Source organism: Amphiprion ocellaris, chromosome 24 (assembly GCF_022539595.1).
Source record: "Amphiprion ocellaris isolate individual 3 ecotype Okinawa chromosome 24, ASM2253959v1, whole genome shotgun sequence".
Taxonomy (NCBI): Eukaryota; Metazoa; Chordata; class Actinopteri; family Pomacentridae; genus Amphiprion; species Amphiprion ocellaris.
The window spans coordinates 98,220-114,591 of record NC_072789.1 but is presented as its reverse complement, the minus strand read 5'-3'; the positions used below and the strand labels follow the sequence as shown (position 1 = coordinate 114,591).

The window sequence follows — 16,372 nt, the reverse complement described above, 5'->3', positions numbered from 1 at the left end:
TTAGACCTGGGACAGGAAAAGGAGCTAGAGCGCTGTGTCTTGCAGAGGATTTATTTTAGAACTACGCATATTAAGGTATTAGTCCGTGTCATAGCAAACCCTCGTTAGCACTTCCGCTAGCTCGGCTAACACTTCCGGTCACGAATGCATTTGTACATTAGCTATAACGTGTTCATTTTTGAACGTATAGTGACAACAAACACAATTTGAGACTGTCGACAAGCTAGTGGTCCTTAAATAGATTTTGTTTCATACTGCAGATTCTTCTGAGTCTCACAAAACCACGTTTTAGCATAATAGCATTACGATAGTTTTACGTTGAAACAGGAAGTGTTGCTCCTCTGTAATGTCGCCAGCTTTGCCTCAAATAATAATAGTGTCGTTACCGGCTGTGTCCGCCAGAGGGCAGTAATGTGTACAGTAAAGATTTAGTGACTTTAGGGGTCATTTTGAATGTTTTTATGGCTATTTTTGCTTCAGTTTGTTCATGTTTTGTCTCATATTGTTACTTTAGTGACTTTAGGGATCCTTTTGCATGTTTTTATGGTTATTTTTGCTTCAGTTTGTTCATTTTGTGCCTCGTATTGTTACTTTAGTGACTTTAGGGGTCAATTTGCATGTTTTTATGGATATTTTTGATTCAGTTTGTTCATTTTTTGTCTCATATTATTATGTTAGTGACTTTAGGGGTCATTTTGCATGTTTTTATGGCTATTTTTGATTCAGTTTGTTCATTTTTGGTCTCACATTGTTACTTTAGTTACTTTAGGGGTCATCTTGCATGTTTTAATGGCTATTTTATTATTCAGTTTGTTCATTTTTTGTCTCATATTATTATCATAGTAGAGGCTCATGGGTAACGTGGTTCTGAGGCAGCCAGGAGCAGAGGCTCATGGGTAACGTGTCTCTGAGCCAGCCAGGAGCAGAGGCTCATGGGTAACATGGTCCTCTGTTTCCAGTCTTTATGCTAAGCTAGGCTAACAGTTCTAACCTCTTTCCAGTCTTTATGCTAAGCTAGGATAGCTGTTTTCCTCTGTTTCCAGTCTTTATGCTAAGCTAGGCTAACAGTTCTAACCTGTTTTGTCTTTCTGCTAACCTAGGCTAACAGTTCTAACCTGTTGTGTCTTTCTGCTAACCTCGGCTAACAGTTCCCACCTGTTGCCAGCCTTTGTGCGAAGGTAAGCTAACAGTTCCCACCTATTTCCAGTCTTTGCTAAACTAGGCTAACAGTTCTAACCTGTTTCCAGCCTTTGTGCGAAGCTAAACTAACAGTTCCCACCTGTTTCCAGTCTTTGCTAAACTAGGCTAACAGTTCTAACCTGTTTCCAGTCTTTGTGCTAAGCTAGGCTAACAGTTCCACCTGTTTCCCGTCTGTTTGGTAAGCTAGGCTAACAGTTCTAACCTGTTTCCAGTATTTGCTAAACTAGGCTAACAGTTCTAACCTGTTTCTACTCTTTGTGCTATGTTAGGCAAACAGTTCCACCTGTTTCCAGTCTTTGCTAAGCTAGGCTAACAGTTCTAACATGTTTCCACTCTTTGTGCTATGCTAGGCTAACAGTTCCACCTGTTTCCAGTCTTTGCGAAACTAGGCTAACAGTTCTAACCTGTTTCCAGTCTTTCTGCTAAGCTAGGCTAACAGTTCCACTTGTTTCCAGTCTGTGTGGTAAGCTAGGCTAACAATTCTAACCTGTTTTGTCTTTCTGCTAACCTATGCTAACAGTTCCCACCTGTTGCCAGCCTTTGTGCGAAGATAAGCTTACAGTTCCCACCTATTTCCAGTCTTTGCTAAACTAGGCTAACAGTTCTAACCTGTTTCCAGCCTTTGTGCGAAGCTAAGCTAACAGTTCCCACCTGTTTCCAGTCTTTGCTAAACTAGGCTAACAGTTCTAACCTGTTTCCAGTCTTTGTGCTAAGCTAGGCTAACAGTTCCCACCTTTTGCCAGTCTTTGTGCGAAGGTAAGCTAACAGTTCCCACCTATTTCCAGTCTTTCCTAAACTAGGCTAACAGTTCTAACGTTTCCAGCCTTTGTGCTAAGCTCAGCTAACCATTCCCACCTGTTCCAGTCTTTGCTAAACTAGGCTAACAGTTCTAACCTTTTTCCAGTCTTTGTGCTAAGCTAGGCTAACAGTTCCACCTGTTTCCAGTCTGTGTGGTAAGCTAGGCTAACAGTTCCACCTTTTTCCAGTCTTTGCTAAACTAGGCTAACAGTTCTAACCTGTTTCCAGTCTTTGTGCTAAGCTAAGCTAACCGTTCCCACCTGTTTCCCGTCTGTGTGGTAAGCTAGGCTAACAGTTCCACCTTTTTCCAGTCTTTGCTAAACTTGGCTAACAGTTCTAACCTGTTTCCAGTCTTTGTGCTAAGCTAGGCTAACAGTTCCACCTGTTTCCAGTCTTTGCTAAACTAGGCTAACAGTTCTAATCTGTTTCCAGTCTTTGTGCTAAGCTAAGCTAACCGTTCCCACCTGTTTCCCGTCTGTGTGGTAAGCTAGGCTAACAGTTCCACCTTTTTCCAGTCTTTGCTAAACTTGGCTAACAGTTCTAACCTGTTTCCAGTCTTTGTGCTAAGCTAAGCTAACCGTTCCCACCTGTTTCCCGTCTGTGTGGTAAGCTAGGCTAACAGTTCCACCTTTTTCCAGTCTTTGCTAAACTTGGCTAACAGTTCTAACCTGTTTCCAGTCTTTGTGCTAAGCTAGGCTACCAGTTCCACCTGTTTCCAGTCTTTGTGAAACTAGGCTAACAGTTCTAACCTGTTTCTAGTCTTTGTGCTAAGCTAGGCTAACAGTTCCACTTGTTTCCAGTCTATGTGGTAAGCTAGGCTAACAAGTCTAACCTGTTTTGTCTTTCTGCTAACCTAGGCTAGCAGTTCTGACCTGTTGTGTCTTTCTTCTAACCTAGGCTAACAGTTCTCACCTGTTGCCAGCCTTTGTGCGAAGGTAAGCTAACAGTTCCCACCTATTTCCAGTCTTTCCTAAACTAGGCTAACAGTTCTAACCTGTTTCCAGTCTTTGTGCTAAACGAAGCTTACCGTTCCCACCTGTTTCCAGTCTTTGTGCCTAGCTAGGCTAACACTTCCACCTTTTTCCAGTCTTTGCTAAACTAGGCTAACAGTTCTGACCTGTTGTGTCTTTCTGCTAACCTAGGCTAACAGTTCCCACCTGTTGCCAGCCTTTGTGCGAAGGTAAGCTAATAGTTCCCACCTATTTCCAGTCTTTCCTAAACTAGGCTAACAGTTCTAACCTGTTTCCAGTCTTTGTGCTAAGCTAGGCTAACAGTTCCACCTTTTTCCAGTCTTTGCTAAACTAGGCTAACAGTTCTGACCTGTTGTGTCTTTCTGCTAACCTAGGCTAACAGTTCTCACCTGTTTCCAGCCTTTGTGTGAAGGTAAGCTAACAGTTCCCACCTATTTCCAGTCTTTGCTAAACTAGGCTAACAGTTCTAACCTGTTTCCAGTCTTTGTGCTAAGCTCAGCTAACCATTCCCACCTGTTCCAGTCTTTGCTAAACTAGGCTAACAGTTCTAACCTTTTTCCAGTCTTTGTGCTAAGCTAGGCTAGCAGTTCCACCTGTTTCCAGTCTGTGTGGTAAGCTAGGCTAACAGTTCCACCTTTTTCCAGTCTTTGCTAAACTAGGCTAACAGTTCTAACCTGTTTCCAGTCTTTGTGCTAAGCTAAGCTAACCGTTCCCACCTGTTTCCCGTCTGTGTGGTAAGCTAGGCTAACAGTTCCACCTTTTTCCAGTCTTTGCTAAACTTGGCTAACAGTTCTAACCTGTTTCCAGTCTTTGTGCTAAGCTAGGCTAACAGTTCCACCTGTTTCCAGTCTTTGCTAAACTAGGCTAACAGTTCTAACCTGTTTCCAGTCTTTGTGCTAAGCTAGGCTACCAGTTCCACCTGTTTCCAGTCTTTGTGAAACTAGGCTAACAGTTCCACCTTTTTCCAGTCTTTGCTAAACTTGGCTAACAGTTCTCACCTGTTTCCAGTCTTTGTGCTAAGCTAGGCTAACAGTTCCACCTGCTTCCAGTCTTTGTTAAACTAGGCTAACAGTTCTAACCTGTTTCCAGTCTTTGTGCTAAGCTAGGCTACCAGTTCCACCTGTTTCCAGTCTTTGTGAAACTAGGCTAACAGTTCTAACCTGTTTCTAGTCTTTGTGCTAAGCTAGGCTAACAGTTCCACTTGTTTCCAGTCTGTGTGGTAAGCTAGGCTAACAAGTCTAACCTGTTTTGTCTTTCTGCTAACCTAGGCTAACAGTTCTGACCTGTTGTGTCTTTCTTCTAACCTAGGCTAACAGTTCTCACCTGTTGCCAGCCTTTGTGCGAAGGTAAGCTAACAGTTCCCACCTATTTCCAGTCTTTCCTAAACTAGGCTAACAGTTCTAACCTGTTTCCAGTCTTTGTGCTAAGTTAGGCTAACAGTTCCCACCTATTTCCAGTCTTTCCTAAACTAGGCTAACAGTTCTAACCTGTTTCCAGTCTTTGTGCTAAGCGAAGCTTACCGTTCCCACCTGTTTCCAGTCTTTGTGCCTAGCTAGGCTAACAGTTCCACCTTTTTCCAGTCTTTGCTAAACTAGGCTAACAGTTCTGACCTGTTGTGTCTTTCTGCTAACCTAGGCTAACAGTTCCCACCTGTTGCCAGCCTTTGTGCGAAGGTAAGCTAATAGTTCCCACCTATTTCCAGTGTTTCCTAAACTAGGCTAACAGTTCTAACCTGTTTCCAGTCTTTGTGCTAAGAGAAGCTTACCGTTCCCACCTGTTTACCGGTCTTTGCTAAACTAGGCTAACAGTTCTAACCTGTTTCCAGTCTTTGTGCTAACCTAGGCTAACAGTTCTAACCTATTTCCAGTCGTTGTGCTAAGTTAAGCTAACCGTTCCCACCTGTTTCCAGTCTTTGTGCCAAGCTAGGCTCACAGTTCCACCTGTTTCCAGTCTTTGCTAACCTAGGCTAACAGTTCTAACCAATGTTCCCTCTAATTTTTCATGTGTCTGGGCAGACACACAAGCTCCTTGAGCACACTGAGGACCACTGTGAGCAACATCAGATGTGCACGCTGTGGCCACACACCAGTATCACACCTGTTCAAAACCTTGGATCATAGCAAGTTACATGGCTTATTAAAAGAATCAAATTACAGCAGCAATTTTCATTAGTTTACTTTTAATATAATTGATTTGGCCCACTTGAAATGAAAAAGACAAAAATCTTGTTGTTCATGAGATGTGTAGTATGTTATATGTGAGAGTCCTGCTTTAACCATAGGAAGAGTCCTGCTTTGGCCTGGGTGAGGTCCAGTTGTGGCCTGGGTGACGGTCATGTTCTGGAAGAAATGACACATATACACCTTTCAGACATAAAATTTTGTTCACATTGAAACATTCACATTTTGGACAATGACGTCTTAATAAATGTCGCTAAAATATGCACAAATCTGACTTAAATTTTACCTTATTGTTCACGTCTGTCCTTCTCGCTTCTCCAATGCTTGTACACTTTGTCCAGGTCGATGACTTCCTCTGCTTCTTGCTTTGACTTTATGCGCATCAGCTGGTCCAAATGTGCCACTTCAAGACGATTTCTGGATGCTGTTTTGATATGATTCATTAAACTAAATCCTCTTTCACAATCTGCACTGGAAGCTTGAAATGTAGCACAAATATCCACAAGCTGTGAGATCTCCTTTAGCTTCTCACATCTAAGTGCTGCAGCAACCATATCTGAGAATGTGCTGATTGACCCCTGTTTAAGTTTTTGCTTCATTATGTACTTGAATTCAGCATATTGACTGTTAATGGCCTCCATAGACTGTGGGTGGTGGAGAATGGCCTCATACTTCTTTGCCAGTGTGGCAATGTCTGCTGATCCATAGTCAAAACTGATGTCTGAGCTCAATGCTTCAATGTCAAATGCAGATCACTCCTTTAATTCATTCTCTGGAAAACGAGCATCCATGTGATCACAGAGCTTAGTAATGAAAAGAGTAATCTCACCAGTATTTAGACAATCAGCTGATGAGGTCCCCATTGCCTCTTTGACACGGTCACTCCACTGTACATCCTTCTCCCTCAAGTATTGGGAACGCAACTTCTCAATCTTTGCTCTAGCAAAGCAGTGTCCTTCCATCACAGTCATGTTGCGTCTTTGTAAAGTGAGGCAGAGTTGTGCCAGCTCACCCAAAACATCTCCCAGAGCAGTGACAGTAACCTTGAACTTTGAATCACTCAGCTTTTTGGGGATCTCGGTTATCGGTGAATTCTCTTTTGCAGAATTCTTGAAGCACAGTGTAGTTCCTCAGAACAGCATTGACAGCTTGGTGCCGTGACAGCCATCGCACTTCGTTCAGAGGCCTGAATGACAGTGTATCTTCTTCATCAAGAATCTTTGCTAGGTCCTCCATTTTGCCCCTCTTCACAGTGGACCGAGACAAAGTGGAATACACAGTTCTAAGAAGAGTTTCCACATCTCGCACCAAAGGTACATTTTTCCAGGCATCATCAATGCCCAAGTCCTCTCTATGGGCCACACAATGTTGTTCAGTTAGGTGTGGTATTTGGCGCTTTAACAAAGCTGCAACTCCGTTGTGTTTTCCTAGCATTACTGAGGCACCATCGGAGGTCAGCATCACCATTCTCTGCATGTCCAGTCCTTGTTTGGAGTAAAACTGAGTTATTGCCTGCACAATATCCTGAGCAGTGCATGCTGTCAGCTGGACGATGCCACCAAACACAGTTTTATAGTTAACATCATTTTCCTCCCTGTATTTAATATATAGGACTAGCATTTTGTGTACTGATATGTCTGTGCTCTCATCTACTATCAGGGTATGCCAGGGTGCATTTTTAACACTGCACATAGTCTCATTCTGCATTATTTCATTGATTGAGTTCACAAATTCAAAGGCATAGTTTTTGCTTCGCCAGCTTTCTGGTATACTCACATACTTTGCCATGTGATCATGGATTTGTTTAAATGACAGCATTGATACATTCATTTTGATAGCAAGTAAAATATTGTCAATAAGAACTTTAACTTGCTCGGGGTCAGAGTTTGTTTTGTGTGACAGCTCATTCTTTTTCTCTCAGTCTTTTGCACTCTCTCGCAATAATGTACCGATTCCCTGTCCCATTTTGAGTCTTCGTACAATTCCAACAGCTTTCAAATGATATTTCTGCTGAATATAACGCTTGAGGTAGTCCAACTTCCATTCAGTCCACATTTTTCCCTCCGAAAACTCACTTGCTACTTTGGCTTCGCTGCATGTTTTGCAGAGTACACCTTTCTCACTCGAAAAGGAAAAAATCTCACCCAGTTTCACCGCTTGTTCTTCTATTTGTACATGCTCCGACAGCCATTCCATCTTAAAAGAACCGCATTTCTTTTTTACTTTGGCTTGATGAGTGGATGTGTCACTGCCCGTTCGTTTCGCCATGATAAGGGGTTAGCATTTGCGTCTTTTGACTCCGCCGCACTGTTGTTAGCTAGCTAACCTGCACGGCGCGTATGGGCAGGGCACATATGCAAGCATTGTCAATGCTATGATTGGCTGCGTAGCGTAAGTGAACCGTATCGTATCATTGGCTGGACACCTGTCGCTCACTGAGTTACATTGCAAAATGGTACAGGAAACAATATTATTGGTCGAATTAATTAGATTATATCAGGTGAGGTCTAAAATTAGATATTAATTAATACATTTCTGTTGAATTTTATTTTATGCGCTGCATAGATTTTCTTGTGCGCTGAGTATGTGCAAGCAGTGCGCGATTGCGCAAGTGCGCAGCTTAGAGGGAACATTGGTTCTAACCTGTTTCCAGTCTTTGTGCTAAGCTCGGGTAACAGTTCCACCTGTTTGCAGTCTTTGCGAAACTAGGCTAACAGTTCTAACCTGTTTCCAGTCTGTGTGGTAAGCTAGGCTAACAGTTCCACCTGTTTCCAGTCTGTGTGGTAAGCTAGGCAAACAGTTCCACCTGTTTCCAGTCTTTGCAAAACTAGGCTAACAGTTCTAACCTGTTTCCAGTCTTTGTGCTAAGCTAGGCTAACAGTTCCACCTGTTTCCAGTCTGTGTTGTAAGCTAGGCTAACAGTTCTAACCTGCTATCAGTTTTTCTGCTAAGCTAGGCTAACAGTTCCCACCTGATTCCAGTCTTTGTGCTAAGCTAGGCTAACAGTTCTAACCTGTTTCGTCTTTGAGCTAAGCTAGGCTAACAGTTCCCACCTGTTTCCAGCCTTTGCGTGAAGCTAAGCTTCCCACCTGTTTCCAGTCTTTATGCTAAACTAGGCTAACTGTTCCCACCTGTTTCCAGTCTAGGTCTATAAACAGACGGTCAAGTTCTTCAGACTTGGCACAGGGGTTATCAGTGGAAATCAGAGTTTATGGGACAGTTGAAGGTTCAACATCAACCTCTATGGACAGCATCCAAGAAAAATACCTGTGCTTGCTGTTTGGTACAAAACTGCACTTTGATAGCTACTGACACGTATTCTGTTTGTCATGTAATAAAACTGCTTGGTTCAGGTGGAGTCCAGTGTGTTTTGTACAAACCTGACCAGGGAGTTGGAGAGTGTTGGTGCTACATAAATGGAAAGGTGTTGTATCGGTGACTTTTATAGACGGGACCTTGAATGACTGTAGATACACCAAAATAGTGGTTGACAAGATGCCTCCTAAGTGCTGTACTACGATGCAAGAACCTAAAGATCTCCATGGTAACTGATGCTGAGGAGTGGGGCTGAAATGATTCCTCGAGTTATTCGATTGCTAGAATCTCTCGAGGCAAAATTCTTTGAATCGAGGCTTCGTTTAATTCCACAACATACTAGACCCCAGGTCACTAACTGGACCCAGACTTCATCCTGTAAAAACTAGGACCTATAATCAATAAATTATAAGGGGGTTTTATATGTGACAGGGCACGTCTATTTTAATTGGTGCAGCTGTTCTAGTGTTTACGGCGTTGAGCAGAACAGAGGCTGAACTCCGATGGCAGTTTGACATATTTAGGCTTTCTTTGTGTGAGTACTTTGTGGCCAAATCAACGTGAAATTAATGTTACCGATTGAATATTCTCTGTAATAAATCATAATAAATAACATATTTATGTGATTTCTGCATCATCAGCTAAACATATGTCTGGTTCCCATGGCTTTGGATTTTAGTTGAATACCCCTGTACTATATATACATGATACTCCTGTACTATACTATATATGTACAATACTCCTGTACTATACTATATATACACGATACTCCTGTACAATACTATATATGTACAATACTCCTGTACTATACTATATATACACGATACTCCTGTACTATACTATATATGTACAATACTCCTGTACTATACTATATATGTACAGTACACCACAGATGTCCACCCGTGTTCCACCAGGATGGTTATTTCTGTTGCACAGCGTACTCACTTCCACTTTTGATGCTGTAATGTGCTTGCCAATTGCAGAATCTGATCACTCGAATAATCGATAGAATACTCGATTATTAAAATATTCGATAGCTGCAGCCCTACTGTGGAGTTTACCTGATCTAAAACAGGTTTTGTTCAGAGCCTGAGATTTAAATCTGTAAACCTGTTGAGTTGTGTGTTACTAATACCATTAAATGAAGCTGTACATTTCCAGTATCATACCCAGTATATGCATTGCCACAGAACCCGACACAGTATTCGGCTGGTGATGGAGAAACCACAAAAATATGATTTTATGTTTGGACCTAATTTGAGGTCCAAGTCCGTTTCCACTGCTATGAGTCAGTGTCAGACCTACATGCACTTCAGTAAAATATGGTTGAATATATGAAGTTTAATGTGCTCCTGTCAGTGAGAAATAAGCTGCTACACGGATTGGTAAAATACATATATTATCACATGTTCAGCAGTATTCTACAGCATTTTTTTCCTGCATCATTCAAAGTAGCAGCACTTTATAATGTCATAAATTTTTAGAATCTTGTTGCTCTACATGACGTGTTGAAGTCCACCTTTCAAGTGAATCTAAAACAAAGTTTGAGTTAACAAAGAAAGCTAAAAAACACTTTTATGATACCCATTGTCTCTGACTGGGGCTTTAATTTTTGTTGAGCTGACTTCCACAAAGACGGCCCGGTAATGCTGTAAACCGTGGTGGTAAAACAACACAACTCCAAGGAAGAGCATCTGGAAAAAAAAGTGTAAAAGCACAGGGATGTACTCATTTCTGTTACTGTGTGTAATCATGGGCTTGTTAAAAGAAAAAAGATTGTGAAAAGGAAATGTGTAGGAATCTTATTTTGACTTTCCTTGTGAGTATTCCATTTCTGTTGAACAACATTGTAGTCACTTCAGATTTCTGCTTTCTTTCATAGGAGTCACACGGCTGTTCTCACCGACAGCAGAATCCACACAATGAACGAAGTGGTGTCCGGAATCAGGATAATAAAGATGTATGCCTGGGAGAAACCCTTTGCTGCTCTGGTCTCTGACATCAGAAGGTAAAAACATGAAAGGATACTTATACTCAGGAATTTTCTCCACATGAGGAGTATTTTAAAAATAGTTCAACGTAATTCTTTCAGGAGATGTTGTCATGTGTTTTTTATATTCTTGTTCCTATGTTCTTCAATGTGTTCAGAGTGTCTAGATCAGGGGTGTCAAACTCATCTTAGTTCAGGTTCCACATTCAGCCCAGTTTGATCTCCAGTGACCAGTAAAATCACAGCATAACCTATAAATAATCACAACTCCTAATATTTCCTTTGTTTTGGTGCTAAAAAGTACAATTCTGAAAATGATCACATTTCAAGAATTGTCTTTTTACAAAACATGCACAAACTGAAATTTCTGAAATAAAATAAATTCAGTTTCAGCAATATTATGTATCAGTTTATCATTTAGACATTACATCTTCCAGATCAGAGTATCGACAAAGGAACACATTTAGTCACAGCTGTCTGGAACTGAATGGTATAGTATTTTACTTTAAAAAACAACAAACACAAGACAAAGTATGACAAAAATGAGACAGAAAAGGACCAAAAATTAGACATGAAACAGAAAAGAGACAAAAAACAATTACAAAACAAAAAAATTCACAGACGCCAAAAACGATACACAAAGCAATAAATAAAGCAAAACCGAAAACGACAAAGATAAGACAAAAAAACGCAAGCGTGACAAAAAGGAAACACAAAACAACAAAAGCAAGAAACAAAACGACAAAATCATGCAAAAAATGACAAAATCAAGACAAAATATTAAAAAACGAGATACAAAGCAACAAAAAAATGGACAAATGACACAAGCAAGACAAAAAAAGACACAAAACGACAAAAACATGAGGCAAAATGACAAAAACATGAGATAAACGACAAAAGTCAGACAAAAAAAGACAAAATATTACAAAAATGAGTCACAAAATGACAAAAAGGTGAGACAAATGCCAAAAAAAACAACAATCTAGTATTTTCTTTTATAATCAAAACAGCTTGTCATGGTCTAGAAATTATTTTAAATGTATAGTTTTACTAATTTCCAATCTGCAGTTAATGTCTTCTCTGGAATTTTTACATTTTGAGGGCCGGATTGGACCCTCTGGAGGGCCGCTTTTGGCCCACGGACCGCATGTTGGACACCTCTGGTCTAGAGTGTATCCTAGTTAGCTTTTCATTATTCACAAGTATTTCTGTTACTGTTTATTGATTTTATTTAGTGAGCTATGTTGTTTTACTGGGTATCCATCAGGTTACAAATTCACAGCATTCATTTTGTTGCGAAGACAAATCGCTGCTGCGTGACTAAAGTTTAAGATCACTTACAGGACGAGGAGCTTTTCAAAAATGTTGATGCGTTCATGATGGAAGATGTACATTATGACAGTGATGTACAGGCGTGTTAACATGCTAAGATGTGCATTTCACCAGCAAAGGCAAGAAGAGGAACATTTCAGGATAGTAAACACAGATGTAAACAATACCAGGTTTAATAAATGGTTTCCTAAATGTTTTACGTGGAAGAAGATGCACCTGACAGGTTTGTTAGACCTTTAAGGGGAAGTGTTTTGGTGAGTAACAGAATGTAAACAGTTTTTGTTTGTTTCCAAAAAGAAGTCCAGAGTTAGTGCCATTTCGTGTGCTAGATTTAAAGGACAGTGGAGCCAGGTTTTTAAATCACATCCAGTGATCCTGACTTGTTCATGGCCTCTTGTCTAATTAGTGGGGAATGACTACTGTACAGAATAAAACCTGGATATTTACAGTAGCTCATATCTTCACAAATCGGCTGAAAGAGAAAAAGAAATTACAGCTCTCGTTGCTGTGAGCAGTTTATCTTAGTCAAAAAAAACAGTTTAAGGTTGTGAGATTCCTCTGTCTCCTTAACCGTTTGTCTGTCGCTGTATTTCCCACTTGGGTTTGTTCTACTATCCTCTCGATTTTATTGAATTTAATTGTAATGCTCGGGTAGAATAAATTAAAAAAGCAAACAAAAAAACCCCAGCTAGAGTTACCAGATTTATGTTGTCTGTTTTTGGTAATATGAAAAGCTGCGTACAGTGCATCACATGCAGACCTACATACAGAATATATGTAAGAAGCATCACTCAAAATAACTGCTTTTTGGGAGGCGAGATTCTATGTAAATTATTTGTGTTTTTTGTACACGACCAGTCAAAAGTTTGGACGCCGCTTCTCATTCAATACTTTATTTTCTACATTATAGATTAATACTGAAGATGAACACTTTTATGTTTACAACATAATTCCACATGTGTTCTTTTATAGTTTTGATGTCTTCAGTATTAATCTACAATGTAGAAAATAATTATATAAAAACCAGTGAAGGAGAAGGTGTGTTCAAACTGTTGACTGGTAGTGTATGTCACTGTAATTAGTTTAATCAGACAGACAGGTTATGATGATAGTAGTGGGAATTTTAACCAGTTTAATTCCTGCTAAATGTCTGGAAGGTCAACAGAATGTGTCGTCCACTACTCCATGTCCCCCATCACATCTGACCAGGCAGCCTGCCAAACGCCTCATTCTTTTTAGTCTTTATCCTATAGGACGGTGGAGAGAGACAGGAGAGCAGGGAGGACGGGGGATGAGCTGGACTCAAACCCACTGCATCGGGGACTATAGCTCCTGTTTATGGGTCGCCAGCTCAACCAGTAGAGCTCCCGGGACGCCCGAAGGACTCATACTTGTTCTTTCTGTCGTTTCCTACTGCTGCTGATGTTGGAACTCTGTGTTGTCTTAGGAAGGAGATCTCCAAGATCATGAAGAGCTCCTACCTGTGAGGTCTCAACATGGCCTCCTTTTTCTGTGCCAGCAAGATTATCGTCTTCGTCACCTTCACCCTCTATGTCCTTTTGGGAAACAAGATCTCGGCCAGCCGTGTCTTTGTGACGGTGTCGTTGTGCACAGCTGTGCGACTCACCGTCACACTCTTCTTCCCCAATGCCATTGAGAAGCTGTTTGAGAGCCGTGTCGGCATCCGAAGGATTCAGGTGAGACCACTTTACTAAAAATACAAATTCACCTCATTCATTTATAAAAAGATACAGCCTCCCGAATGAAATTACTCTTATCTTTGGTCAGTGTGAAGCTGATTGTGTGCAGATCAGCGCAGAACTAAAGTTGCCTCTCCATGTTTGTCTGGAGGTTTTAGGTGACTGTTCTTACTTTAGTGTGATCTTAAGTCTGGATGTTTGCTTCTCAGTGAAATGACTGGTATAAAAGCACATAAAAGCTTATAGTGACTATACCCAGTTATACTGCTGATGTCACGACTTCATCAGTTCGAGCACTGCTGATCTTGCACAGTCTTATCATTAAGGTCCAGTTCTGTAAAGCAATTTCTATTTTTATGTCTTCCCCTCATAAGGTGTTAAATGCAGCTTTAAACCAAAATAATCTATTTAATTCTATGTATAGTCACAATATATGTGATCTCAGTGCACATAGTCAGACCACCATATGAATTTTAATTATAGAAGCCCAACAAATCCAAAGTTATGAAGAATAACCTCTGACAGACTAAGACAAGACTCAGGGAGGGCGGCCGTCTGCCTTGACCGGTTGGAACAGGCAGTTATAAAACAAATGATTTACATGACTACCACAGCAAGACTTCCTCTATATACATACCAGGATAACTTACATGTGCTTGTTACATAACACCTGTAATGTTTTTAATGCTATATGACTGGCTGGGTTTTTGGATAACCCTTGGCAATGACAATGTTTTTTCCCCACTGGTAAGGAGTTCTTGCTGCTGGGTCAGATCACTAAAAGCAGCGCTAATCTGCCAAAGGATGAGAAGAAGGACGCAGGCGTGGAGGTCCAGGATCTGACCTGCTACTGGGACAAGGTCAGACACCCTGCACTAACTGGGATCTAGATTAGGAAAAGTCCCAAGCTGATTGGCCATGCATTGTTCGCTAGAGGGATGACAGCATGATGTAAAACTTTAACAGAACAGCTAGCACTATAACAAGTTACACAAACATTAACAAGCAACGATTAGACTTGACAAAAGTGCCGATGTCATGGTGACTGTAGAATGAGTGAATTCCACAACAGTCCATCCTATATTTGATGAGGTATTTCAGACTGGGGGACCATTCAACAAACAGCAATCCCATCCCTATGGCTAACAAGAAAATTTAAGGTTGTGTAAAGCAGGGGTGTCAAACTCATCTTAGTTCAGGTTCCACATTCAGCCCAATTTGATCTCCAGTGGAACGGAACAGTAAAATCACAGCATAAAAACCTATAAATAACCACAATGTTTCCTTTGTTTTAGTGCTTAAAAATTCACATCTAATGAACTATATTTTTTTACAAAACAGTATGAACAACCTGAAATTTATCTTTCAAATAAGTGAAATTTCAATGGTATTATGCCTCAATTTATCATTTCCACATTACAACTTCCAGATCAGAGTGTCTACAAAGGAACACAACATTTAGTCATAGCTATCTGGAACTGAACGATACAGGATTTTACTTTATGATCAAAATGACAAAAGTCAGACAAAAAAATGCAAAAAAAACCAAAATATGACAAAAATGAGACACACAATGACAAAAAATGAGACAGACCCAAAACAAAAGAAAAAGCAAAACACAAAATGACAAAAATAAGACAAAAAACCTAAGCGAGACTAAAAGGAAACACAAAACAACATTTGACAAGCGACAAAAGTGAGACAAAAAAGACAAAAACACAATAAAAACACGACAAAATATTACAAAAATGAGACACAGAATGACAAAAGAACAATGAACAATCTAGTATTTTACTTTATGATCAAAACAACTTGTCATAGTCTAGAAATTATTTTAGATTTATAGTTTTACTAATTTACAATCTGCAGTTAATGTCTTCTCTGGAATTTTTACACTTTGAGGACCGAATTGGACCCTCTGGAGGGCCATTTTTTGGCCCACGTGCCTTATGTTGGACACTCTTGGTGTAAAGTTTGCTCATTTTTAAGTCTTGATGGTGAATAATTTCTGGATTATTAATTGAATCTTTAAATATTTTTGCTCCCTTTTCAGAGTTTGGATGCTCCGTCTCTGCAGAACGTCTCCTTCTCTCTGAAGTCAAATCAGCCGGTGGCTGTAATCGGACCAGTGGGAGCTGGAAAGGTCAGAGATCTGCTAATTATTCAGTTAGTTATGTGTAGATTTCCTCTCTTCATCAGACAGCTCATGTCATGTCACACCTCTCCTCTGCCTGTTCCATCCTGCAGTCATCCCTACTGAGCTCCATCCTGGGAGAGCTTCCAGCTGAGAAGGGGGTGCTGAAAGTGAAAGGTCAGCTGACCTATGCTGCCCAGCAGCCCTGGGTTTTTCCCAGAAGCATTCGCAGCAACATCCTGTTTGGAAAAGAGCTGAACCCCCAGAAGTATGAAAGAACCATCAGGGCCTGCGCTCTAAAGAGGGTGAGATTTCATTTATTTCCTACTTCAGATTGATTTCAATTTCATTCACTGTACACCAAATACACATTACAGATTAGAGGGATGCAGATTGAGTCATTAAATCGATTTAGAGTTAAAACTTTATGATAAAGGATTAAGTAAATATTGAAAAAGCTCAAAGACAGTTGGCTGTACATCCAGAGAATTGGGGCCCAAAGCCATTACACTTTGTTCAGACTCTCTCTGAAGTACCTGGCTGCACTGAAATAACGGTTATGGATATTTAGGCTCATAAAGCTGAATACTAACGGCCTCTGTTAACTCTAGCTTATGTGTGTGACATCATATTAGGATTTAGAAATACTAACGTCACCATTTGCTAAAAACACTCAGTGTTTGTGTTGTATACATGTCTGACAATTGATTAGTCAAACGTTTGGACACACCTTCTCATTTAATGTTTTTTAT

General features: G+C 40.4%; 1 protein-coding gene across 1 annotated transcript in view; it reads left to right on the top strand.

Moving 5' to 3' along the window:
• The window catches only part of LOC111570747 (ATP-binding cassette sub-family C member 4-like), a 43,302-nt gene that overhangs the window by 4,614 nt on the left and 22,316 nt on the right, over positions 1 to 16,372 (top strand). Inside the window, 7 exon segments of the mRNA XM_055008714.1 lie at positions 1,149 to 1,178; positions 4,605 to 4,642; positions 10,347 to 10,472; positions 13,234 to 13,483; positions 14,239 to 14,346; positions 15,540 to 15,629; positions 15,734 to 15,925. Coding sequence (XP_054864689.1) covers positions 1,149 to 1,178; positions 4,605 to 4,642; positions 10,347 to 10,472; positions 13,234 to 13,483; positions 14,239 to 14,346; positions 15,540 to 15,629; positions 15,734 to 15,925 — 834 coding nt within the window.